The 26,755-nt window shown below is 46.3% G+C and overlaps 1 protein-coding gene across 1 annotated transcript in view; it reads left to right on the top strand.

The window, feature by feature from the left end:
- Window positions 1–969: 969 nt before the first annotated feature.
- Window positions 970–26,755, top strand: part of LOC134966968 (B-cell receptor CD22-like) — a 65,192-nt gene continuing 39,406 nt past the window's right edge. Inside the window, exons 1-3 of the mRNA XM_063943979.1 lie at window positions 970–1,257; window positions 18,063–18,317; window positions 22,599–22,844. Of these exons, the coding sequence (XP_063800049.1) occupies window positions 1,005–1,257; window positions 18,063–18,317; window positions 22,599–22,844 (754 nt within the window). The 5' untranslated portion in view covers window positions 970–1,004. The remainder of the gene's footprint in view (window positions 1,258–18,062; window positions 18,318–22,598; window positions 22,845–26,755) is intronic.

Raw genomic sequence — 26,755 nt, 5'->3', positions numbered from 1 at the left:
TAATAATTACCACCGTGCTGGTTCCTGGATAATGCTGCAGGGTCCTGTGTGCAATTGCACGTGGTAAGTAAAGGTAATGCGATTATTGCCTCTGGTAATAAATGTGAAGCTGACCCGCTGATATTTTATAATCGCTGAAGTGAGAGACGTCAGTCCTCGATGGGAAGTTGTTAATTGAAAAGCCTCACAGCGGAGGACGTCACCCGTCTGACTGGCGGTTGCGGTGGATGGCTATATGGCTGCAATTAGCCGGCGCTGTCTTGACCTCACTGCGGGGGTCCGTGGATGTCCGGCTTGCGGATCTGATTCCTAGAAACAGCTATGCCGTGTAGTTGTGATGATCTTACCACACTGTGGAAAGTGAGCTGGAACAGATCAGACGGCTGTAGTATGGATAGACAGCGAAGTGCGGGAGTACACGTGGTTTTGCCCATTAGAGGAAAATGTTGTTTTGCAATCAACCTTGAATTAGGCCCAATGTCCACTCCACTACCAATAGTTCTGCTTTTATTCCTCCCTATCAGTTCTATTAAGCAGGGAGGAATCGGGCATTCACATCATTGGTTGTGCCTTTCCACCTAAGCAGAAATCTTATACAGAGGGATAAATGTATTAGCCATCTGGAATCTGGAAGCTCCAAGCAAGTCTTAACGATAGTTTAAATGGGCAGTCATTTAAATGGCAAAACCATTTTGAAATTGCCTTTGAAATGATTGTCCCTTTAAAACATTAGGCAAACTCACCAGGATATCGCCAATGTCTGCATCTTGCAAACTATTGATTGGAACCCAAAACCCCCTAAAATATTCGACTGGATCCTGAGGAAGGACACCTTCCCAAAGACTTATAATTGGTAAAAGAGTGGTTTATGAAAGATGGTTATTTAGAGCAAACAAAAGAAAGAAAGAAACAAACATAGTTGTGAGAAATGAATTACTGTATAACATTTATCTTGCAATTTATCAGATTCCCCAGCAAAACCTGTACTACGCGGGTCTGCAGATATGACGGAAGGAATAGCCACCATTATCCGTTGCTATGCAGATCACACGTGTGCCAGCAGACCCCCTTCTCTACAATGGAACAAACCTGGACCGACCAATAGACAATCAGTAACATTATCTGGAGGGAACTGGAGAGAAGTATCAGTACTTACTTATATTCCTACATATGTGGACGATGGGACACTCATTCAATGCACCGCCACCTATCATAATGGACTAAGAATCCAGAATGAAGCTACACTGAGCATCAAATGTAGGTATTGTATGGATAAATTAAGATAATTGACATTTTCAACATGATGGGGTTCTGTATGTTTTCTAAGTGGCAGCTTTTCCCAACTGCTGCTTTCTGGTGATTCTGAATGTGAAAGGAAACAAAGAAATACAGGTTGAGTCTCCCTTATCCAAAATGCTTGGGACCAGAGGTATTTTGGATATGGGATTTTTCCGTATTTTGGAATAATTGCATACCATAATGAGATATCATGGTGATGGGACCTAAATCTAAGCACAGAATGCATTTATGGCACCTTATACACACAGCCTGAAGGTCATTTAATACAATATTTTTAATAACTTTGTGTATTAAACAAGGTTTGTGTACATTGAGCCATCAGAAAACAAAGGTTTCACTATCTCACTCTCACTCAAAAAAGTCTGTATTTCGGAATATTCCGTATTTCGGATATTTGGATATGGGATACTCAACCTGTAATCTTAAATGCAAAACAGGAGTGTTTCACTTTTAATATTATTTCCCTTTTTAAATCCAGCAGCCAGAACTTTTGAAAAGCAGCTGCTTAGTAAATAGTCTCTAATACATGAATAGGACCATGTTTCAATGGCATAATGGATATTCTAATGTTTCCCTAAAGGGTTGTAATGTACTTTCGCCAATTTTTTCTATAATTTTAATTATTGATTAGCTCCCATCAAGGATAAAACATTTGTCCTCTACTCCACTTCCTCTTTCCCTTTGCTGCAGGTTGCATTTCCTCATGGTCTCATCCTACACTATGTGGGACATACATCTACTAATTGCTGATTACCCAAATCAATCTAAATCACTAGAACTCAACAAAAGGAGACACTATAGCTCTAATCTATGAAGCAGTAATTTTATTTCCAATTCTTCCAATTGTAATTAAGTAACACTAATTGAAAATCCTGTATTAAACATTTCCTGCAATGCTTTCCGCAGTATATCATTTGATAACCCTCATTAATTTAATTAGAATTCCCAGCATTTGTGCCACGGTACATGTTCAAATGCCACCTAAATGAATGGGGTAAAGTAAAATGTATGGGAAGAGATCCTTTTCTAGGGATTTACTATCATTTCTAAAAGCAAGCTAAGGGCCTAATTCAGACCTGATGGCAACAGCAAAATTGTTCTCTAATGGGCAAAGCCGTGGGCACTGCAGGTGGGGCAGATGTAACACGTGCAGAGAGAGAGAGAGAGAGAGAGAGTGAGTTTAGATTTGGGTGGGTTATTTTGTTTCTGTACAGGGTAAATACTGGCTTCTTTATTTTTACACTGCAACTTAGATTTCAGTTTTAACACACCCCAACCAAATCTAACTCTCTCTGCACATGTTACATCTGCCCCACCCCCACCCACCCTGCAGTGCACATGGTTTTGCCCATTAGAGAAAAATGTTGTTGTTGCAATCAGGTCTGAATTAGGCCCTATGTTTTACCAGTAAAAGCACTGTCCTTTCAAATTCCAGGCATAAACGGAAGCATCGGGTTATAAATTAGTCAAGCAGGCTAGTTTTTTTGATATTTGATCATACTGCTGGAACTGTCAGGTGTATTCCAAATGGTAATGCATTGTTACTTATTTTCAATTTTACTACATTCATAAAATACTAGTAAGAGCTTGTAGAAATCAGTTCAATGATTTGGGGAAAACTTATTAACAAATCTAGGGGTATATTTACTAAGGTCCCGATTTTGACCGAGATGCCGTTTTTTCTTCAAAGTGTCATCTCGGTAATTTACTAAACTCAAATCACGGCAGAGATGAGGGCATTCGTATTATTTTGGAAGTAGTTGTAAAAAAATACGAATGAATACACCATCGGTCAAAATACGCCAGCAAATTAGTAGAACTCGGTCATTTACTAAAAAGTGCAAATCTCCAAACAGGAAAACACTGCCGTGAAAAATTACAAATCACAAAAAAGTGCTAAAAAAAAGCAGACCTGCTTTTTATATTCGTGATTGCATAGGCATGCAGGGATCCATGAGATCCGTGTATGTCTATCAGTGGGAAGGGGTGGGAAAGTGGTTTCCCCCCCCCCCAAAAAAAAATGCGTGGGGTCCCCCCTCCTAAGCATAACCAGCCTTGGGCTCTTTGAGCCGATCCTGGTTGCAAAAATATGGGGTAAAAAATGACAGGGGTTCCCCCATATTTAAGCAACCAGCATCGGGCTCTGCGCCTGGTCCTGGTTCCAAAAATACGGGGGACAAAAAGAGTAGGGGTCCCCCATATTTTTAAAACCAGCACCGGGCTCCACTAGCTGGACAGATAATGCCACAGCCGGGGGTCACTTTAATATAGTGCCCTGCGGCCGTGGCATCAAAAATCCAACTAGTCACCCCTGGCCGGGGTACCCTGGGGGAGTGGGGACCCAATCAAGGGGACCCCCCCCCAGCCACCCAAGGGCCAGGGGTGAAGCCCGAGGCTGTCCCCCCCATCCAATGGGCTGCGGATGGGGGGGCTGATAGCCTTTTGTGATAATGAAAATATATTGTTTTTAGTAGCAGTACTACAAGTCCCAGCAAGCCTCCCCCGCATGCTGGTACTTGGAGAACCACAAGTACCAGCATGCGGCGGAAAAACGGGCCCGCTGGTACCTGTAGTACTATTACTAAAAAAATACCCAAAAAAAGACAAGACACACACACCTTGAAAGTAAAGATTTATTACATACATGCACACAAACAAACATACATACATACATACTTACTTACCTTATGTTCCCACGCAGGTCGGTCCTCTTCTCCAGTAGAATCCAAGGGGTACCTGTTGAATAAATTATACTCACCAGATCCAGGGTCCCAGGCTCCTCGTCGCATCCATGTGTAATCCACGTACTTGAATAAAATAACAAACCGCAGACCCGAGCCACGAACTGAAAGGGGCCCCATGTTTTCACATGGGACTCCTTTCCCCGAATGCCAGAAACCCACTCTGACTTCTGTCTAAGTGGGTTTCTTCAGCCAATCAGGGAGCGCCACTTTGTAGCACTCTCCTGATCAGCTGTGTGCTCCTGTCCTGACTGACAGGCGGCACACGGCAGTGTTACAATGTAGCGCCCATGCGCTCCATTGTAACCAATGGTGGGAACTTTCTGCCCTGAGGTTGACCTAAAGTGACGTCACCGCTGAGCAGAAAGTTCCCACCATTGGATACAATGTAGCGCATAGGCGCTACATTGTAACACTGCCGTGTGCCGCCTGTCAGTCAGGACAGGAGCACACAGCCGATCAGGAGAGTGCTACAACGTGGTGCTCCCTGATTGGCTGAAGAAACCCACTTAGACAGAAGTCAGAGTGGGTTTCTGGCATTCGGGGAAAGGAGTCCCATGTGAAAACATGGGGCCCCTTTCAGTTCGTGGCTCGGGTCTGCGGTTTGTTATTTTATTCAAGTACGTGGATTACACATGGATGCGACGAGGAGCCTGGGACCCTGGATCTGGTGAGTATAATTTATTCAACAGGTACCCCTTGGATTCTACTGGAGAAGAGGACCGACCTGCGTGGGAACATAAGGTAAGTATGTATGTATGTTTGTGTGCATGTATGTAATAAATCTTTACTTTCAAGGTGTGTGTGTCTTGTCTTTTTTTGGGTATTTTTTTAGTAATAGTACTACAGGTACCAGCGGGCCCGTTTTTCCGCCGCATGCTGGTACTTGTGGTTCTCCAAGTACCAGCATGCGGGGGAGGCTTGCTGGGACTTGTAGTACTGCTACTAAAAACAATATATTTTCATTATCACAAAAGGCTATCAGCCCCCCCATCCGCAGCCCATTGGATGGGGGGGGACAGCCTCGGGCTTCAACCCTGGCCCTTGGGTGGCTGGGGGGGGGGACCCCTTGATTGAAGGGGTCCCCACTCCCCCAGGGTACCCCGGCCAGGGGTGACTAGTTGGATTTTTGATGCCACGGCCGCAGGGCACTATATAAAAGTGACCCCCGGCTGTGGCATTATCTGTCCAGCTAGTGGAGCCCGGTGCTGGTTTTAAAAATATGGGGGATCCCTACTCTTTTTGTCCCCCGTATTTTTGGAACCAGGACCAGGCGCAGAGCCCGATGCTGGTTGCTTAAATATGGGGGAACCCCTGTCATTTTTTTACCCATATTTTTGCAACCAGGATCGGCTGAAAGAGCCCGAGGCTGGTTATGCTTAGGAGGGGGGACCCCACGCAATTTTTTTTTTTTTTAGATTTTACAGTGTTTAATTAAAAAAAAAAAAAAAAAAATGAACCCCAGCACGGATCACACAGATCCGGCCGAGATTCATTGTAAAAAAGTCGGCAGTGTTTTCCTAATCACTGCCGTAAAAATTAAAAAAAAAACACGAATGACATCGCCATCGGAACAAAAGAAAAACCCGAATACGACAGCTTAGTAAATTAGTCGTAATAAATTCAAAAAGTTGCAGTTCTACACTTTCGATGTCATTCGTGATTGAACTTTGACCTTTTTTCGAAAAATACGAATCTTAGTAAATTTACCCCCTAGAGAGCGAAAGGAACGAGGATCCACACAAATTTGTAGGATTATATGTAGTATACCTGACAAATCCAACAGTGTATCCATAACTATTCCATACCCAACCATTTGGCTAGAAATGGGAAACTCTATAAACTCCACAAACACTTTTCATATTAATTTTAATGGGTTTAGTAGTGTGCCATTGGAAACCTCATTGAAATGAATGTCCCCATTTATTGCAATACTTAAACATTCAAAACAGTTTTATTTTATTTTTTTACTTTCTCATCTCACTCAACATCGCCATATTATCACTGACCCATTTCAGCATAGCAGTGGTTTTCCCTGTTCTGTTCATTTCTTTATTTCTTTTTTGAGGTTTGGGAAACTGGTAATTAGGAAATAGACTGTAGATCAGAAAAACGGCAACTTTTATTGTTATTACTTCAATTAAACATTTCGTCAATTTCCTCTTATGTTTCTTCGGGATACATTTGGCATACTGGTCATTCGGGATGCCGTCGGTTGGAATCCCCACGCTGGAATCCCGACACTGGTACACTGGTCAGAATACTGGGGCCGGAACGCTGACACCACACACAATGCCGAAGCTGGAATCCTGACCGTCGGCATCCTGAACATAAGTATGTCGGGGCTGGATAGGCTTATGTCACAGGGGTGGAGCGTCTTTTAGGTTTAGGCTGTGCAGGAGAGGTAAGGGTTAGGGTGTGGGGTGTGGGGGGTTGGTTAGGGATAGGCTGCGGGGGTAGTGCTAGGGATAGGTACTAAAAAGGGATGGTTAGAGTTAGGCACTAAGGGGTTATGGTTAGAGTTAGGCCGTGGGGGGGGGGGGGGTTAGGTACTAATGGGGTTGGTTAGGGTTGGGCAGTGGGGGGGGGGTAAGGGTTAGGCACTGAGTAGGGTGGTTAGGGTAGGCTAATTTGGCTGTGGTCGGGATGGTTAGGTATGGAGAGCTAGAGTTAGGGTGTTAGAGGAAGAGGGTAAGATACTTACCTAGCAGGTGTCTGGATTCTGCATATTGGGATGCCGCTCTCAGCCTTCTGACCACCGGTATCCAAAGTGCCAGCATCCTGTACCCAACCCGTCTCTTCTATATGGAAAAAATGCATACAGTATATTGTCAGAAATGGAAACATGGTATTGATTTTTGTTGTTAGAAGCAATACATAAGAATAAAAAAATATATATGCATGTTGAAAGAAGAGGCAGCTTTTCAACATACAATTCCCCAGCGCTAAACCTGTGCCTCTCTGGATTTTCCATACATCCACGTTTGCTTATCTGCTATTGTCATTCTTGGCAACCATCAGTTGCTACTATTCTTCTGCTGTCAGCTGATAGCAAGAAAGCTAACACAACTTCACAATGAAACTAATACTTTAGTTAGTCATCTGTAAATATAATTAGTTTTTATGCAATGTTAATGATAATGATATAATATCCAGTAGGGGATCTTGCCACGGGGCAAGCAGGACTTTTGCCCGGGGTGCCGCCTTCCGGAGGGCGCCGGCGCCTCCGGAGGGTGCCGCACCAAAGCAAGATCCGCTGCTGCTGTGCCCCCCGCTGACCGGTCTGTCCCGCTGCCCCCCGCTGTGAAGGGAACTAGACGCGTAGCATCTAGTTTCCCTTCGTGGAGAGGACCTTTGCTGTGTGGTGCGCGATGACGTCATCACGCACCGCACATAGTTTCAGCAGCGCTTATACTGAACAGGGGGCGTAACTGACCATGCCCCCTGTATGAAGCCACGCCCCATTGCTTGCCCGGGGTGCGGAAAGCGCTCCAACCAGCCATGATAATATCAATAACAAGCTATTACTTAATATGCTATGCTTAGGATAACTCTAAGACTACCCATTAGCTTGTACTGTATATAGCCCAAGAAATTTGTGCACCACAATTCAGTCATTTTGACTAAATATTATCTAATCACGATTAAATAATTAAACAAATCTGCTAAAAATCCTAAATTTAGTTCGATAGAATCTAGTTATGGGATTCCATCTCTGTTTCCACTTAGTATATACCAATGACTTAGAATCTCTGTGTTGGAGAAGCAGAATATACAAAACAGTTAATGAAAGCGATAGTATTGGTTAAAGTGATATATATATATATATATATATATATATATATATAAAAAAATAATGTTGATGAATTTCACAACTCAGTTCCCATTTGGATCAGTGGCAAATGGCCTTTTCTCTCTTTGTTTTAAATATGGGCAATGCTATAGTAGCAGACTGACTGAGTTCCAGCAAAATCAATAAAAAACATTCTGAAGTGTTTCATCACAAGTTGATGATTTCCTCAGATATCTACATAATTTCATATTCTATTTAATTATCACACAGTCACGTTATACCATCTTTCAGTGAACAAGTGATCCACAAAAAACTAACAGTATATATATATTAGAGATGAGTGGGTTTGGTTCACTGAGAACCGAACCCCCCCAAACTTCACGTGGTGTACACGGGTCCGAGGCAGCCTCGGTTCTTCCCGTCTTAGTCGCAAAACCCGAACGGGGGAAAACGTCATCATCCTGCTGTCGGATTCTCGCGAGATTCAGATTCCATATAAAGAGCCGCGCATCGCCGCCATTTTCACTTGTGCATTGTAGATTGAGCGGAGAGGACGTGGCTACGTTCTCTGCCTGAAAAGCCCATTATCAGCTAATATCAGCTCAATATCTGCGCTCAGTATCAGTGCTGCATTGTGGTGACCAGTATATAATACTGCATGCAGTACAATAGTCCATTGCTGTATCTTGCTGCTCTGTGTCAGTTCTCGTATCCTCACCAGTGCTCAATATCTGTGCTCAGTATCAGTGCTGCATTGTGGTAGTGACCAGTATATAATACTGGAGTACAATAGTCCATTCCTGTAGCTTGCTGCTCCGTGTCCCTTCTATTATCCACAGCAGTGCTCAATATCTGTGCTCAGTATCAGTGCTGCGTTGTGGTGAGCAGTATATAATACTGCAGTACAATAGTCCATCGCTGTATCTTGCTGCTCCGTGTCAGTTCTTGTATCCTCATCAGTGCCCAATATCTGTGCTCAGTATCAGTGCTGCATTGTGGTGACCAGTATATAATACTGCAGTACAATAGTCCATTGCTGTATCTTGCTGCCCTGTGTCAGTTCTATTATCCTCAACAGTGCTCAATATCTGTGCTCAGTATCAGTGCTGCATTGTGGTGACCAGTATATAATACTGCAGTACAATAGTCCATTGCTGTATCTTGCTGCCCTGTGTCAGTTCTATTATCCTCAACAGTGCTCAATATCTGTGCTCAGTATCAGTGCTGTATTGTGGTGACCAGTATATAATACTGCAGTACAATAGTTCATTGCTGTATCTTGCTGCTCCGTGTCAGTTCTAGTATCCTCAACAGTGCTCAATATCTGTGCTCAGTATCAGTGCTGCATTGTGGTAGTGACCAGTATATAATACTGCAGTACAATAGTCCATTGCTGTAGCTTGCTGCTCCGTGTCAGCTCTATTATCCACAGCAGTGCTCAATATCTGTGCTCAGTATCAGTGCTGCATTGTGGTTACCAGTATATAATACTGCAGTACAATAGTCCATTGCTGTATGTTGCTGCTCCGTGTCAGTTCTATTATCCTCATCAGTGCCCAATATCTGTGCTCAGTATCAGTGCTGCATTGTGGTGACCAGTATATAATACTGCAGTACAATAGTCCATTGCTGTATCTTGCTGCTCCGTGTCAGTTCTTTTATCCCAAACAGTGCTCAATATCTGTGCTCAGTATCAGTGCTGCATTGTGGTGACCAGTATATAATACTGCAGTACAATAGTCCGTTGCTGCTCCATGCATGTTCTATTATCCTCAACAGTGCTCAAAATCTGTGCTGAGTATCAGTGCTGCATTGTGGTGACCAGTATATAATACTGCAGTACAATAATTAATTGCTGTATCTTGCTGCTCCGTGTCAGTTCTATTATCCTCAACAGTGCTCAATATCTGTGCTGAGTATCAGTGTTGCATTGTGGTGACCAGTATATAATACTGCAGTACAATAGTCCATTGCTGTATCTTGCTGCTCCGTGTCAGTTCTAGTATCCTCACTGTGCTCAATATCTGTGCTCAGTATCAGTGCTGCATTGTGGTAGTGACCAGTATATAATACTGGAGTACAATAGTCCATTCCTGTAGCTTGCTGCTCCGTGTCAGTTCTATTATGCACAGCAGTGCTCAATATCTGTGCTCAGTATCAGTGCTGCATTGTGGTGACCAGTATATTATACTACAGTACAATAGTCCATTGCTGTATGTTGCTGCTCCATGTCAGTTCTAGTATCCTCATCAGTGCCCAATATCTGTGCTCAGTATCAGTGCTGCATTGTGGTGGCCAGTATATAATACTGCAGTACAATAGTCCATTGCTGTATCTTGCTGCTCCGTGTCAGTTCTATTATCCTCAACAGTGCTCAAAATCTGTGCTGAGTATCAGTGCTGCATTGTGGTGACCAGTATATAATACTGCAGTACAATAGTCCATTGCTGTATCTTGCTGCTCCGTGTCAGTTCTATTATCCTCAACAGTGCTCAAAATCTGTGCTGAGTATCAGTGCTGCATTGTGGTGACCAGTATATAATACTGCAGTACAATAGTCCATTGCTGTATCTTGCTGCTCCGTGTCAGTTCTGTTATCCTCAACAGTGCTCAATATCTGTGCTCAGTATCAGTGATGCATTGTGGTGATCAGTATATTATACTGCAGTAGAATAGTCCAGTGCTGTTCTAGCTGCCCAGTGTCAGTTCCAGTATCCTCATCAGTGCTCAGTATCACTACTCATTGTCTTGAGTTACATTGTGGTGACTAAAAGTCCAGTGTCTTGTGCTGCATCTTGCTGCTGTAGGGTGCTGTGGTAGTGTCCTGTCACTGTGCATTGGTCATCATCATTCCAGTCACAGTGGTATCTGGTATCTATCTAGTGGTATCTAATTCCAGACATTACTGTCGTCTAATTCCAGATATATAACTGGCATATAATTCTGCACATTAAAAAATGGAGAACAAAAATGTGGAGGGTAAAATAGGGAAAGATTAGGATCCACTTCCACCTAGTGCTGAAGCTGCTGCCACTAGTCATGGCAGAGACGATGAAATGCCATCAACGTCGTCTGCCAAGGCCGATGCCCAATGTCATAGTAGAGAGCATGTAAAATCCAAAAAACAAAAGTTCAATAAAATGACCCAAAAATCTAAATTAAAAGCATCTGAGGAGAAGCGTAAACTTGCCAATATGCCATTTACGACACGGAGTGGCAAGGAACGGCTGAGGCCCTGGCCTATGTTCATGGCTAGTGGTTCAGCTTCACATGAGGATGGAAGCACTCATCCTCCCGCTAGAAAAATGAAAAGAGTTAAGCTGGCAAAACAAAGCAAAGAACTGTGTTCAAAATCACAAATCCCCAAGGAGAGTCCAATTGTGTCGGTTGCGATGCCTGACCTTCCCAACGCTGGATGGGCCTAGGTGGCTCCTCCCACCATTTGCACGCCCTCTGCAAGTGCTGGAAGGAACACCCGCAGTCCAGTTCCTGATATTCAAATTGAAGATGTCACTGTTGAAGTACACCAGGATGAGGATATGGGTGTTGCTGGCGCTGGGGAGGAAATTGACAAGGAGGATTCTGATGGTGATGTGGTTTATTTAAATCAGTCACCCGGGGAGACACCTGTTGTCCGTGGGATGAATAAGGCCATTGACATGCCTGGTCAAAATACAAAAAAAATCACCTCTTTGGTGTGGAATTATTTCAACAGAAATGCGGACAACTGGTGTCAAGCCGTGTGTTGCCTTTGTCAAGCTGTAATAAGTAAGGGCAAGGACGTTAACCACCTAGGAACATCCTCCCTTATAATTCACCTGGAGCACATTCATCAGAAGTCATTGACAAGTTCAAAAACTTTGGGTGACAGCGGAAGCAGTCCACTGATAACTAAATCCCTTCTTCCTCTTGTACCCAAGCTCCTGCAAACCACCCCACCAACTCCCTCAGTGTCAATTTCCTCCTTAGACAGGAATGCCAATAGTCCTGCAGGCCATGTCACTGGCAAGTCTGATGAGTCCTCTCCTAACTGTGATTCTTCCGATGGATCTTGAGTGTAATGCTTACTGCTGCTGGCGCTGCTGTTGTTGCTGCTGGGAGTCGATCGTCATCCCAGAGGGGAAGTCGGAAGACCACTTGTACTACTTCCAGTAAGCAATTGACTGTCCAACAGTCCTTTGCAAGGAAGATGAAATATCACAGCAGTCATTTTGCTGCAAAGCAGATAACTCAGGCCTTGACAACTATGTTGGTGTTAGACGTGCATCCGGTATCCGCCGTTAGTTCACAGGGACTTAGAGAATTACTTGAGGTAGTGTGTGCCCGGTACCAAATACCATCTATGTTCCACTCGGAGAATGTACACAGACGTCAGAAAGAGTCACGAGTGTCCTAAAAAAGGCAGTTGTACCCACTGTCCACTTAACCACGGACATGTTGACAAGTGGAGCAGGGCAGACTCAGGACTATATGACTGTGACAGTCCACTGGGTAGATGTATTGCCTCCCATAGCAACAACAGCAGCGGCGGCACAGTAGCAGCATCTCACAAATGCCAACTCGTTCCAAGGTAGGCTACGCTTTGTATCACCGCTTTCCATAAGAGGCACACAGCTGACAACCTCTTACGGAAACTGAGGAACGTCATCGCAGATTGGTTTACCCTAATTGGACTCTCCTGGGGATTTTTGACATCGGACAATGCCACCAATATTGTGCGTGCATTATATGTGGGAAAATTCCAGCACGTCCCATGTTTTGCACATATAATGTATTTGGTGGTGCAGAATTTTTTTTAAAACGACAGGGGTGTGCAAGAGATGCTGTCGGTGGCCCGAAGAATTGCTGGCCACTTTCGGCATTCAGCCACCGCATGCCGAAGACTGGAGCACCAGCAAACACTCCTGAATGTGCCCTGCCATCAGCTGAAGCAAGAGGTGGTAACGAGGTGGAATTCAACCCTCTATATGCTTCAGAGGATGGAGGAGCAGCAAAGGCCATTCAAGCCTATACATCTGCCCACGATATAGGCAAAGGAGGTGGAATGCACCTGACTCAAGCTCAGTGGAGAATGAATTCAACGTTGTGCAAGGTTCTCCAACCCTTTGAACTTGCCACACGTGAAGTCAGTTCAGACACTGCCAGCCTGAGTCAGGTCATTCCCCTCATCAGGCTTTTGCAGAAGCAGGTGGAGAGATTGAAGGAGGAGATAAAATGGAGCGATTCCGCTAGGCATGTGGGACTTGTGGATGGAGCCCTTCATTCACTTTTACCAGGATTCACGGGTGGTCAATCTGTTGAAATCAGAGCACTACATTTTGGCTACTGTGCTCGATCCTAGGTTTAAAGCCTACTTTGTATCTCTCTCTCTGGCAAACACAAGTCTGCAGATCTTCAAAGACCTGCTGGTGAGACAATTGTCAAGTCAAATAGACCGTGACCCGCCAACAGCTCCTTCTTCATTTTCTCCCACCACTGGAGATGCTAGGAAAACGATAACATTTCCAAAACCATCCGCTGGCGGTGATGCAGGGCAGTCAGGAGCGATAGCTGACATCTGGTCCGGACTGAAGGACTTACCAACGATTACTGACATGTCGTCTACTGTCACTGCATATGACTCTGTCACTATTGAAAGAATGGTGGAGGATTATATGAGTGACAGCATCACTGTAGGCATGTCAGTCTGTACGTATACTGACACGAAAAAGAGGCAATTTGGAGGCCCTTGCACAAACTGGCTTTATTTTACCTAAGTTGCCCCCATCCAGTGTGTACTCCGAAAGAGTGTTTAGTGCAGCCGCTCACCTTGTCAGCGATCAGCGTAGGAGGTTACTTCCAGAAAATGTGGAGAAGATGATGTTCATCAAAATGAATTATAATCAACTAGGTGCTTCATCGCACCCTACGGGTGCTCTTCACACCATCGCAAGGGGCTACACCCCCTTGACCCTTGCATGCCTTTCTGGGGTTCAATATTTGTATTATATGGAGTATTACCTACATTCCTTTGTTAGTGGTTAAATATTACACAATGAAAGAGCATGCGATGGTGAAGGAGATGCAGGCCCTTGCAACAGTGTGAACAGCACCTGCAGGGCACGATGTACAGAATGTAACGGGTGCGGGAGGGACTGTGGATGGGGGAGGGTGTCTGTAGATGCTGCGGGTGGAGGGTGGGCGGATGTGGGGGGGGGCGGATGGGGAAGGGTCGGGAGGAGCTGCGGGTGGGGGGGGAGGGGTGCCGTGGGTGGGGAAGGGGGGGCCGCGGATGGAGGAGGGTGTCTGCAGATGCTGCAAGTGGAGGAGGGGCAGGTGTGGGGGGAGACATATTTGGGGGGTGGATGGTGGAGTGGGTCTGGAGGTGGGGGAGGGGTGGGGTGCCGCATGTGGTTGAGGGGAAGGTGCGGAGGTGTGGTGCATAGGGGAGGGTTCTGGAGGCGCTGCAGGTACTGTACCTGCCAAAAAGGTAGTTGGAGGGTATGCAGTAACAGGGACAGGACAGGGGTGATAGGGTCAGAACAGGGGTGACGGGGCCAGGACAGGGGTGACTGGGCAAGGACAGGGGTGATGGGACCAGGACAGAAATGACAGGGACAGCATAAGGGTGATAAGGCCAGGGTAGGTGTGACAGGGCCAGGATAGGTGTGACAGGGCAAGCACAGGGGTGACAGGGCCAGGATAGGGGTGAAAGGGCCAGGATAAAGGTGACAGGGCCAGGATAAGGGTGACAGGGCAAGGCCAGGGGGGACAGGGACATGACAGAACACAGGGCACGGGAGATATTGGTATTAGGGACAGAACAGTGTTGACAGACAGATGTGTCTTACCGGAGTCACTGCTGCTGGCTGCTGCTGTTCCACTCCAACCTGTTGGGATTTGCTGCTGGTGGAGAATTGGCATGGCCGACTCTCTCAGGCTGGAGTCCTGCTTCCTCTGCCCGTCCGCATCCCTCCCCCTACTCCTCAGTCACACATCGCGGACCTCGCACGGCTGCCGGGCACTGTGGTAATGGGAGACTGGGAGTGACTGGTTAGCCCCCAGGAGATGCTGCGGCTGGAGGGAGGAGGAGGTCGGAGCCTGCAAGCAGAGCAGACTTATGCAGCGCTACCCGCCAGCTAAAGTGTGTGAAGGAGCTGGGCGCACCTCACTGCAGGTGGCAGCGCTGCAGCTAGCGGCAGGGTTGCCGGGGCTGGAGATGACAGAGGCCATACGGAACCTGCACAGCATCAGGTGCCCCACAAAGCTGCAGCTAAGAAGCGTGGAGTGTGCCAGAAAGTGACAATCCTCCGTTCCAGAGAGCCCCTGCTGAGTATGCTGATGTGGGAGGTCAAGCACACAGTGAGCCGGTGCCCATCTGTCTGTACGGCATACCCCCTCACACACCCCCATACCTCCCAATTGTCGCGGGACAGTCCCATTTTTTGGGGTCTGTTCCGCTATTCCACCCGTGGTGGAGGGGGGGTGGCAGTTGGAAAGCTCCTGTACTCGCTGTTCTGCTTAGCAGAGCAGTGGTGAATAGACGCTGTACGCGTGCGCACAGCATCTATTTAGTGGAGACAGAGGGAGAGGGGCATCAGGAGGTACGGATTAAGGGGGGGTCCGACAGCAGAGCCGGAATAAGGGGGGCCCCAGGGTGTACGTACCGCGGGCCCCACAGTTTTAGGGGGCCCCCCGGCTGGAGTAGCTCTGTCCCAGCTCTGAAGCTCCCCCGTCCTGCCAGCAACAGCGGCAGCATTGTGTTACAGTCAGCACACGCTGCTGCGTGTTGGCAGGTCTGTGGTGTTGCAGGGAGGCAGCAGTCTCCCTGCTTTCTTCTGCCTGTGCGGGTGTGTAGGGGGGAGTGACCACCCCCTCTGGATTTACCCCCTAGTTGAGGGGCCAAAATCCCAATAAAAAAACAAAAAAACAAAACAAAACCAAATGGAATTTGCATAAGGGGGCATGGCCACGGGTCCTGCGATTAGGCCACGCCCCTGAACCCGTAGCAGGCACAGCAATGAGATAGGGCTCCCCTGTCTCAATTGCCCTGGGCCCCCCGGACTCATATTCCGCCCCTTGGGGCATGCCAGCAGCTCACAGAGCGTTGGGCATGCCCCCCTCACTGGCGAATAAGGGGGCGTGGTTTATGATTGCATGCCCCCCCCCGCACTAGACCACGCCCCCTTTACAGTTGGGCATGCCCCTTTTGTAGTGCGTGTGTCCCTCCTTTAACCATTATAAAGCTGGGAGGTATTAACCCCTGCCTGTCTGAAGAAAGTTGGGAGGTATGCACCCCTTCTGCTCCTATGGATTTGCCCAGATCTGTGACTCATTTGACTAACTCCACCCAGTATTGTGACTCCGCCCAGCATTAGCAAATGAAGCACAAAGTCACAGATCTGGGCTAATATATAGGAGATTCCTCCGTGGAGACATTTACCAGCAATTGCCTCCAGAAAGTACACAGGGACCTGTGATGGTGGATTCCAGTGGGGACAAATTAATATTTCAACAGAAATGCGGACAACTGGTGTGAGGAGGGGGATGTACACAGTGAAAGGGGTGAGGAATCGGATGATGAGGAGGAGGTGGACATCCTGCCTCTGTAGAGCCAGTTTGTGCAAGGAGAGATTGATTGCTTCTTTTTTGGTGGGACAATTTCATCTTGCACGTCTTTTTTTAAATTTATCTTTGCATCATGGCCCTCATTCCGAGTTGTTCGCTCGGTAAATTTCTTCGCATCGCAGCGATTTTCCGCTTAGTGCGCATGCGCAATGTCCGCACTGCGACTGCGCCAAGTAAATTCGCTATGAAGTTAGTATTTTTACTCACGGCTTTTTCATCGCTCAGGCGATCGTAGTGTGATTGACAGGAAATGGGTGTTTCTGGGCGGAAACAGGCCGTTTTATGGGCGTGTGGGAAAAAACGCTACCGTTTCTGGAAAAAACGCGGGAGTGGCTGGAGAAACGGAGGAGTGTCTGGGCGACCGCTGGGTGTGTTTGTGACGTCAAACCAGGAACGACAAGCACTGAACTGATCGCAGATGCCGAGTAAGTCTGAAGCTACTCTGAAACTGCTAAGAAGTTTGTAATCGCAATATTGCAAATCTTTCGTTCGCAATTTTAAGAAGCTAAGATTCACTCCCAGTAGGCGGCGTCTTAGTGTGAGCAACTCTGCAAAAATCGCCTTGCGAGCGAACAACTCGGAATGAGGGCCCATGTGTAGTTTGGGGACTATTTTTTGAAGTGCCATCCTGTCTGACACTGCAGTGCCACTCCTAGATGGGCCAGGTGTTTGTGCCGCCCTCTTGGGTCGCTTAGCTTAGTCATCCAGCGAACTCGGTGCAAATTTTAGGACTAAAAATAATATTGTGGGGAGTGAGGTGTTCAGAATAGGCTGGAAATGAGTGGAAATTATGGTTATTGGGGTTAATAATACTATGGGATCAAAATTACCCCAAAATTCTATGATTTAAGCTGTTTTTGAGTGGTTTTTGAAAAATAAACACCCAAATCCAAAACACACCCGATTCCGACCAAAAAATTTCAGGGAGGTTTTGCCAAAACGCGGCCAAATCCAAAACACGACCGCAGAACCGAATCCAAAACCAAAACACAAAACCCGAAAAATGCCCGCTGCACATCTCTAAATATGTTGATGGGTAGTTAGTTTATTATTAATTAAAAAAGATCTATCTATAAATTATATCAGTTACGGATTTTTGTATATACAAAAGCAAATTAACGGAGATGTAGCCACGCTAGTAGTGTCACAAATGTGGGTGCGCGTGGTACGGATGGCACCCAGGTGTCACCCACCGAGGGGTGACACCAAAATACAGACTTCTCCTCATTGACAGGAGACAGGTGCTGCATTTGTGACATTTACAAGCGGCACCCGGCTCCAGGTCACTGTACCAGCGAGACCACGCCCCTTACCAGCAAGGCCAAGCTCCATTTCCCCAGGTGTCACCACCAGTATTGACGCATCTGAGCCATATTCATCTAGCTTGCAGCTTGCCGTATTGAAAGCAAGCCAAATGGGCAATGAGCGAGTCTACATGTGTAGATCAAACATTAAACAACCATGAATTCTATGCATTGCAATTGGCCTGATTCTACACAATTTATATCTTGAGGATGGTTCTGTCATTTGTTTGCTGTAATAGGGACTATGTTGCAGTTTGTATGGAGTTTAAGGTGTTTTTCTCAATGGTGAATTCAATCAAAATGATTTCCTGTTCACAGTCCCGCCAAAAGGTGTGACTGTCACATCTGTTGTAACACAAGGAGGTGATGTGTATTTATCATGCGGAAGCAGAAACTCCAAACCAGCCGTATATAAATATGAATGGTACAGAGGGAAGAATAAAACTAAATTACAAGACTGGACACAAAGAATTCTTGTGAAGAATGTGACATGGGACACTGAGCCCTTTTCCTGTACTGCAATAAATGACGTGGGAAGAGGAGAGTCAGCGCTAACAGAGATTCCTGTGCAATGTACGTATACAAAGTCAGCACTTACTGTACTCAGATATACTGTACTGGATGTATTTAAATGCATGGTTCTGGGATTTGATGTACACATTGATAATATTTATAACTATTGGCATCGACTGCATTTAATAACTTATTATATTGTTTTTGAACTTACTATGAGTCTGATGCAACATGACCAGCGCACCAGGTAAGGGATCTGAATTTGCACTGTGCTTGCCCAGAACAGTAGGTGAATGCATAGGGTATGTGCCCATGCAGAATTTTCTGGGACTTATTCACGGGTGGTAACCATTGGCGCAAATGCTTTCTTAGTGGTACTGATAGTAAAAATGGGCGTGGTCACGTGTCATGAGGGGGCATGGTCATACGAAACTAGGGGAGTGGCTACATGACAAATAGGCCACATTATGCCACACACCGTAATGCCCCTTACACATTATGCCACACATCGTAATACTTATTCCACATTATGCCGCACACCGTAATGACTATTACATATTATGCCACACAGTTATGCCACTGACACCATTTTACAAAAATGCCCCTTATAAATTATGCCCCAGCAGTGGGATGGTGGTACGTATTTTTTAATAGTACTCCGTACCACCCCATACCACCCTACTTTCAGCACTGGTGGTATGTAACTATTGCAGCCATGACTGTGACTTTATATTAATGCCGATGGTCTTCTTACCGAGATGCCAACTCGCTGTTGCTCAAATCCACCACTTTGCGTACATTGGTACTATCGGTCGCACCATCGGAATTTAGAGCATCCTTATGGTTGCTCAGAATTTCCATCAAAACATGATCACCGGTGCCAGTGCTACTGCATCTTTGGAATCAGTTGCTGTCTACTACAACAAGCCTGAGACATGCCCGCATCTGACTAGCCATCCACCTCTTCCCACCTAGAACTGTCCATTAAAATTGCTTCTCTCTGCATCAAAATTCGTTCTGTGTCCCCCAGCGTTAACCATCAGGACATATTCGCAGTGCGACTCAGATGCATGCGCAGACTTAAAACATCAGCTGTTTGCGTCCGATATTGATGCTGTGTCCACCTCTGAATCAGACTCTCTGACAGTTGTACCTGGTTGCACCAGGACTTGTGGGACTGGTTAAGGTAAAAGCCTTCTAATGTAGGTCAAGTACAAAGGGCCAGAGCAGGGCTGTAATCCACCCTATGCCTTGAATAAGAAAGGAGCTAAATGCCTGGAGTGTCCAAGAGATGGTCCAGGTGGTCCTTTAGGTTGCAGAGTGCTACTCCATGCACCTTGCAAGCCAAATGCTGGTGCCGCAGGTAAGCAATGGTGTCAACCCACAGTGGCAGTTGCACCCCGGGGGCTGGAGCACAGTCCACGAACATCAGAAGGGGGGTGGTAAGTACATAACCCTAACGGTACCTTTAATTCTGCTTAACAATACCTGTGGGTGTCTGATGTGCCTGCTTGTCTCTAGGACTTTGCTAGGTATCACAGACACTGCATTCGGGACACAGCTTTCTGCGTTTCCTTCCTGTGTCTGCCCAACCCCAGACTTCTGTGTATCTAGCCAATGGTTGTGTCGATGATCTGATGTTGCATATTTAGATGCAGCAATCGGATTGAAGATGCTGGCAGAAGGCGTCTTTTACCCTACAGATGCCTCCTGTGGCATTAGCATTTTTACACAAAGCAGCTGCATCTAATGACACAGCAGTGATGTGTTCTGTGTCCAGTGGTGCAAGTAGAAAAAATGTTTTATAGGTACTGTGTGCTCGTGCTGAAAAATGGGTGTGGCCAAATGTCACATGGGGCGTGGCCAATAAAAATGGGGGCATGATACATATATGGGGGGCCAGATACACATATGCCCCCACAGTGCCAGATAAGCCCCAACCATGCCAGATATGCTCCTACAGTGCCAGATGCACAAATGCACTACGGTGCCAGATGCACAAATGCCCCAGAGTGACAGATACACATTGCCCCCACAATGTCAGATATTCCCCCACTGCACCAGATACACATATGCCCCCAAAGTGCCACATACACATATGCCCCTTCAGTGCCAGATATGCTCCCCACAGTTCCAGATATGCCCCTTCAGTGCCAGATATGGCCCCACAGTGCCAGATATACATGCCCCCACAGTGCCAGATATACATGCCCCCACAGTGCCAGATATACATGCCCCCAGAGTGTCAGATATGCCCCCACAGTACCAAATATGCCCCCACAGTGTCAGATACACATGCCCCCACAGTGCCAGATATGCCCTCAGAGTGCCAGAAATGCCCCCACAGTGCCAGATACACATGCCCCCAGAGTGCCAGATGTGCCCCAGCAGTGCAACTTACTTACTGTTGTTGCTGCTGCCTGGGGCTGACACTATCTTCTGCTGTGGAGAGGAGAGCGCAGCACACACTCCTCCTGTCCCTCTCCTGCCTTCAGTCCGGTCTCCTGAACTCAGGGCTCCCGGTCTGACAGCAGCGGCTCCTAATTGGCTTCCGGTCCATGAGCTCTGATTGGCTCACAACCCGGCTCAGCTCACGCCGCAGCTGCCGCCACTGCCGCCACTGCCGGACTCAGGGGACTCGCAGGCAGGAGAGGAGAGGCGCATGCTGCGTTCTCCTCTCTCCAAGACCCGGTGTCTGCAAGGTGGCGGCCCGGCTGTACGGCGTACCTGCTGGGATTTTCTTACTGATACGCCATACAGCACCGTACTGCCATACCTGAAGCACTGTCTGTGTCCATGTATGAATCAGTTAACTAGTCCTTATATACTACTCCAGTATATTCCTAAGAACAACATAAAGTAAAATCAATTAAATAGTTTTGTATGGGAGGTGTAGTCATGTTCCCTCCAAAAAAAAGCTACTATGCGCAATTGTCCCCCATAATGGCTGGCCGGCCCCCTCAACAGTGCCTGGGTCTGGGCAATAATCATCCCTCCACGCACTCTCCGTGCCACGGTACACCAGAGACAGTCAGTGGACTGCATTAAAGATATGAACAAAGGGAGTAATTCAGATCTGATCGCTGCTGTACGTTTTTGCATAGCGGGTGATCAGAGGCAAACTGCACATGCGTATACACCGCAATGCGCGGGCGCGATGGACAGCTGCAAAGCGGATCACCGGTCAGCTACGGGTTTGTGCAAAGGATCCATTCGCACGGGTGAGCGCAAGGAGATTGACAGGAACAGGGAGTTTGTGGGTGGCAACTGACAATTTTTAGGGAGTGTTTGGAAAAATGCAGGCGTGTCCAAGCGTTTGCAGGGAGGATGTCTGACATCAAATCTGGTTCCAAACAGGCTGATGTGATCAAAGCGGCTGACTAAGTCCTGGGCTTCTCAGAGATTGCACCAAATCAGTTTGTGCAGATGTGCTACACATGCGATCGCACACTTGCACAGCGAAAATACTCTCCCCCTGTAGGCGGCAACTATCGGATCGCAGGTCTGCAAAAATCGCTGCCCAGCGATCAGGTCTGAATTACCCGCCAGGAAATATAAAAGATGGGTTCACAAAATAGTTACTCCCTTAATTTTGCTTATAGTTAATAAATCATTACTTAACAATACAACAGTATTCTACAATTGTTAGGTCAATACAAATGCTATTATTCTAATATTGCATCATTTTTTTAGCCCACAAACTACTGTACATGTTTTTTGAATGCTATTCATTTCACAGAATTAACTACATTATACTGTAGTGTCAGTTATACTCAATGGCCCTCATTCCGAGTTGTTCGCTCGCTGGCTGCTTTTAGCAGCATTGCTCACGCTAAGCCGCCGCCTACTGGGAGTGAATCTTAGCTTAGCAGAATTGCGAACGAAAGATTAGCAGAATTCCGAATAAATAATTCTTAGCAGTTTCTGAGTAGCTCGAGACTTACTCCTACACTGCGATCAGTTCAACCCGTTTCGTTCCTGGTTTGACGTCACAAACACGCCCTGCGTTCGGCCAGCCACTCCCCCATTTCTCCAGCTACTCCTGCGTTTTTATCCTGGCACGCCTGCATTTTTCCGCACACTCCCAGAAAACGGTCAGTTTCCGCCCAGAAACACCCACTTCCTGTCAATCACACTCCGATCACTTCAACAATGAAAATTCTTAGTTCGGACGTAAGTAAATCTACTAAGTTTTGTGCTAAAATACTTAGCACATGCGCACTGCGTACCATGCACATTTTTGCCTTAATAGCTCCGTTGCGATAATCGGCAACGAGCGAACAACTCGGAATGACCCCCAATATACCTTGCTGTGCCTAACTCTTTTCTTCTGTTCTGTAGATGCTCCTATCAAAGTTCACATTATTCAATCTGAACCCAAAGACGGAGTCACTGAGCTGAAGTGTGATTTCCTGAGCAGCAGACCCAACGTGACACACTACAGCTGGATGAAGGATAACTCTTTACTACCAAATGAAACCGGACAGATCCTACTGGTAATCAAAACGGAAGAGAATAATGGAATCTACTCTTGTATCGCACACAACGGAGCTGGGAGTTCCCCCTCTGAAGAGGTCTCTATTGAAGGTTAGTAATCCAGGAGCATACTTAGGGTGGATTTCAATTGTTTGAAAAGTCGGTTGGGTGTCTGTTTTTTTTACTAACTAATAGACAGGAAAAAATAGACACCCAACTGACTTTTCAATCAATTGAATACCCCCCTAAGAGTTCAAATTGCTTGATCCAACTGTAAGGGATTGTTATATCAAGCAGTGAAATTCAGCTTGTACTGTAATTTCAAGAACATCATTGATAAATGCTACCTTGAAGCTGATTGGTTGGTACTGGCAACTTCTCCAATCTTTTCCCTGCTTGTTACATCAACCCCTAAATTCTTAATCAGCCACCCATAAAGACCATGTGTACTGGAGGTTTGATCTACTCAACTCCTCCCAACAGTGGTGTAGAATCAGAGAACTCGCTCAGCAGACCCATGCATTCTGGCATAAAGCTAGTCATGTGGCATCATCAAAATTGATTCTGGATTGCCCCATGGAAGTTTGTGCTTTGTAAATATCTAAAAAGGGTTCCTGAATATAACAACCCCAAAAAGCAATTACACATTTTTTTTCTCAATAGAATAGCCTATGAAATCTAGTTTATGCTTGCCTTAGATGATTTTGGGGGTTATTCAGAGATGAACGCAGATTAGGTATGCCCCACCCTTCCAACTCCGCTGCGACGCCCGTCCGAAGGCCACCTCTGTAAATCACACTGCGGCCGCATCTTTCCTGGATGCGGCCGCAATTGGTACAGTAGCGCACGCACACTGCGGTCAGTGCGCGTGCGCAGACCAGATGGACGTGGCCGCAGTGAGCCACTGTGTGGCTGCGTCCATCTCTGAATTAGGCCCTTAATTCCAAATCACTGTCACCTAGTGTGCTTTGTTTTTTGGGAGTTTGGCTTGATGGGTGAGATGAAGCCTTTTAAGTGTCAATATTTCTAATGATTTTGGGATAACTGTCTGTACTTTCCCGTTACCATTCCTCCATCCGTACACACACAGCATGACAATAACATATGTGGAAAGGAAAGAGTATATATTTTGCTCATTGTATCCATTGCTCGGTAATTTCTAGTAATATTCCATTGGATCTCATTAAAGAAGAAGTACTACTGGGTTGCTTTCAGCATTCCCTGGCCATAGATAGAATTAAGTAGCTCTTCATTCTTTTTTAATGAAGCTGTTGAGGTTGGATGGGACAACACAGATTAGAGGCCAACTGGTGTATGTGTGGGAAGGGACAGAGGAGGTCTGATAACCCAGAAAACTCATGTGAAGGATCAACCCCCCACACACTGTTTCAGGAAGGGGGCAGTTCCAATTAGATTATCCTGCCCACTACACCACACCTCCATTAATTGCTTCATTATGACACAAGGGGCAGAGCTAGATGCGAGGTAAATAAATACCCCATCAGCATCAAAAGTATGTATGTATACTGTGTATGTATGTATGTATGTGTTATTGTGTATATGTGTTAACTTGCTCCACACACCCATGTATGGTTCCATCTGAGCCAGACTATTATTCCTACTGGCCTGCATGGTCACCCCTATGCATCATGTGATGTACCAATGTCTGGGAACACCAGCTGTGCAATCTAGGATGGTGTGCCTACATAGTCATACCACCCTGGGCCATTTGCCAAGAATGGGAGGGAAACCCAGAGACTGAAGCCTCTGCAAAGCATATTTCTTGATTGCTTATCTGCTAATTCCTATCAAAAATAGATTCATTTTGGAATTGTTATTAGAGTTCCTCCGTAACTGAGAGACATATTGCATGTCAGTTTCATTATTACAAATGGTATATTGCTGTTGACATAAGATTGTTGGCGTTTAGACTGATGTGTGTGCTGAGTTGCAGTATCTAGGCACACAGCAGAGTATGACTTAAACTATGACTTAACCAGTGGTGATTGCAGATAGAGTGATGCAGATGTAGGAGCAGCACAATCTATACATATAATTGTGGAAATCTGATATTTACATAATTTTGCAATGTCTCTGGCTGCAACATTACAATATAGTAGTACTGACAATGTTATTGATAATATGTACAGTATAAAACAATATATTGTACAAAGTATTAGGCAAAAGTTATTTCTGCAAAACCAATTCTCATTGTCTTCACATGTACATGTGTGGTTGATTTAATCTGTAGTGTGGTAATCTGGGGTAATTAGCTTGGTAGAGTAGTCAGTGGTAGAGTGCAGTGTCTAGCCCAGTGGCATTTTTGAATCATGGCACCCCTAGAGTAACATAATTTTTTTCACTGCACCCCAAGGCCTACTGAGAAATTCAGAAAAACGATTAAATAAATTGTGTTTATATAGTTATGTGGGGTGAGATGTACTAAGCAGTGAAAAGAGTGGAGAAGTTGCCCATGGCAACCAATCCGCATTGCAGTAACATTTATAATTTGCATAGTATGAAATTATACAGAGTACCTAATTGTTTGCCGTGGCAACTTCTCCACTGGCTCACTTCTCCACTCTTTTCACTAATTAGTACAACTCCCCCATGGTGAGGGACAGGATTTGCTTGTATTTGTCCACAAAAGCAACAAGCCCTTGCTTTGCCTATTACATTGACTAAAAACAATTTGAATTAGTCCTGGATCACCAACCCAGGGCGCCCCTCCAAGTGCCCTGAGGCAGCCGAGGGTGAAGTGGCCCCCTGTTTGGGAACCACTGGTCAAGGTGCATAATAGGGTCCACACGCAGCTTTCAGGGTTTAAATAAATGAAAATTATTCTTTACTCCTGTCAGAACAAATTAATCTATCCAGCCTAGTCCCCATACAGGGCAATAACTCACTGCTGACCCCTTACTATACTTGGCAGCTAGTCTGTGTGCAAAGTCTCACATTCTTGCCTGCTTCTTGCCGGTATATTAACAGGATTCAGCCTGATTTGGCTTGGCTTCCACAGCTTCTCAAATATAGTCTTAGCGTTTTCTGGTTCTCTCTGCCTCCTGCAGGTAAGAACACTAGCTTCCTAGCCCCCACTGATTTCTTGGCTCACTGGGATCTGACTGCTACATACTTACCTGGACTGTCTGGCTGCTATAGCCCTACCTGGACTGTCTGACTGCTACAGCCTCATCTGGACTGTCTGACTGCTACGGACCCACCTGGACTGTCTGACTGCTACATCCTTACCTGTACTGTCTGACTGCTACAGCCCCATCTGAACAGTCTGACTGCTACATCCTTACCTGGACTGTCTGACTGCTACATCCCTACCTGGACTGTCTGACTGCTACAGCCCCATCTGGACTGTCTGACTGCTACATCCTTACCTGGACAGTCTGGCTGCTATAGCCCTACCTAAACTGTCTGACTGCTACAGCCCCATCTGGACTGTCTGACTGTCCCGGACCCACCTGGACTGTCTGACTGCTACATCCTTACCTGGACTGTCTGGCTGCTATAGCCCTACCTAAACTGTCTGACTGCTACAGCCCCATCTGGACTGTCTGACTGCTACAGCCCCATCTGGACTGTCTGACTGCTATGGACCCACCTGGACTGTCTGACTGCTACATCCTTACCTGGACTGTCTGACTGCTACATCCCTACCTGGACTGTCTGACTGCTACATCCCCATTTGGACTGTCTGGCTGCTACATCCTTACCTGGACAGTCTGACTGCTACAGCCCTACCTGGACTGTCTGACTGCTACAGCCCCATCTGGACTGTCTGACTGCTACGGACCCACCTGGACTGTCTGACTGCTACAGCCCCATCTGAACAGTCTGACTGCTACATCCTTACCTGGACTGTCTGACTGCTACTGACCCACCTGGACTGTCTGACTGCTACAGCCCCATCTGGACTGTCTGACTGCTACAGCCCCACCTGGACGTCTAACTGCTACAGCCCCACAAGGGTTCTGCCTCTACAGGGCAACCTCTAAGTATGGTCACACATC

Source organism: Pseudophryne corroboree, chromosome 10, assembly GCF_028390025.1.
Source record: "Pseudophryne corroboree isolate aPseCor3 chromosome 10, aPseCor3.hap2, whole genome shotgun sequence".
NCBI classification, from domain to species: Eukaryota; Metazoa; Chordata; class Amphibia; order Anura; family Myobatrachidae; genus Pseudophryne; species Pseudophryne corroboree.
Note: the sequence above shows the minus strand (reverse complement) of the source record. Positions and strands in the feature narration are given on the sequence as shown.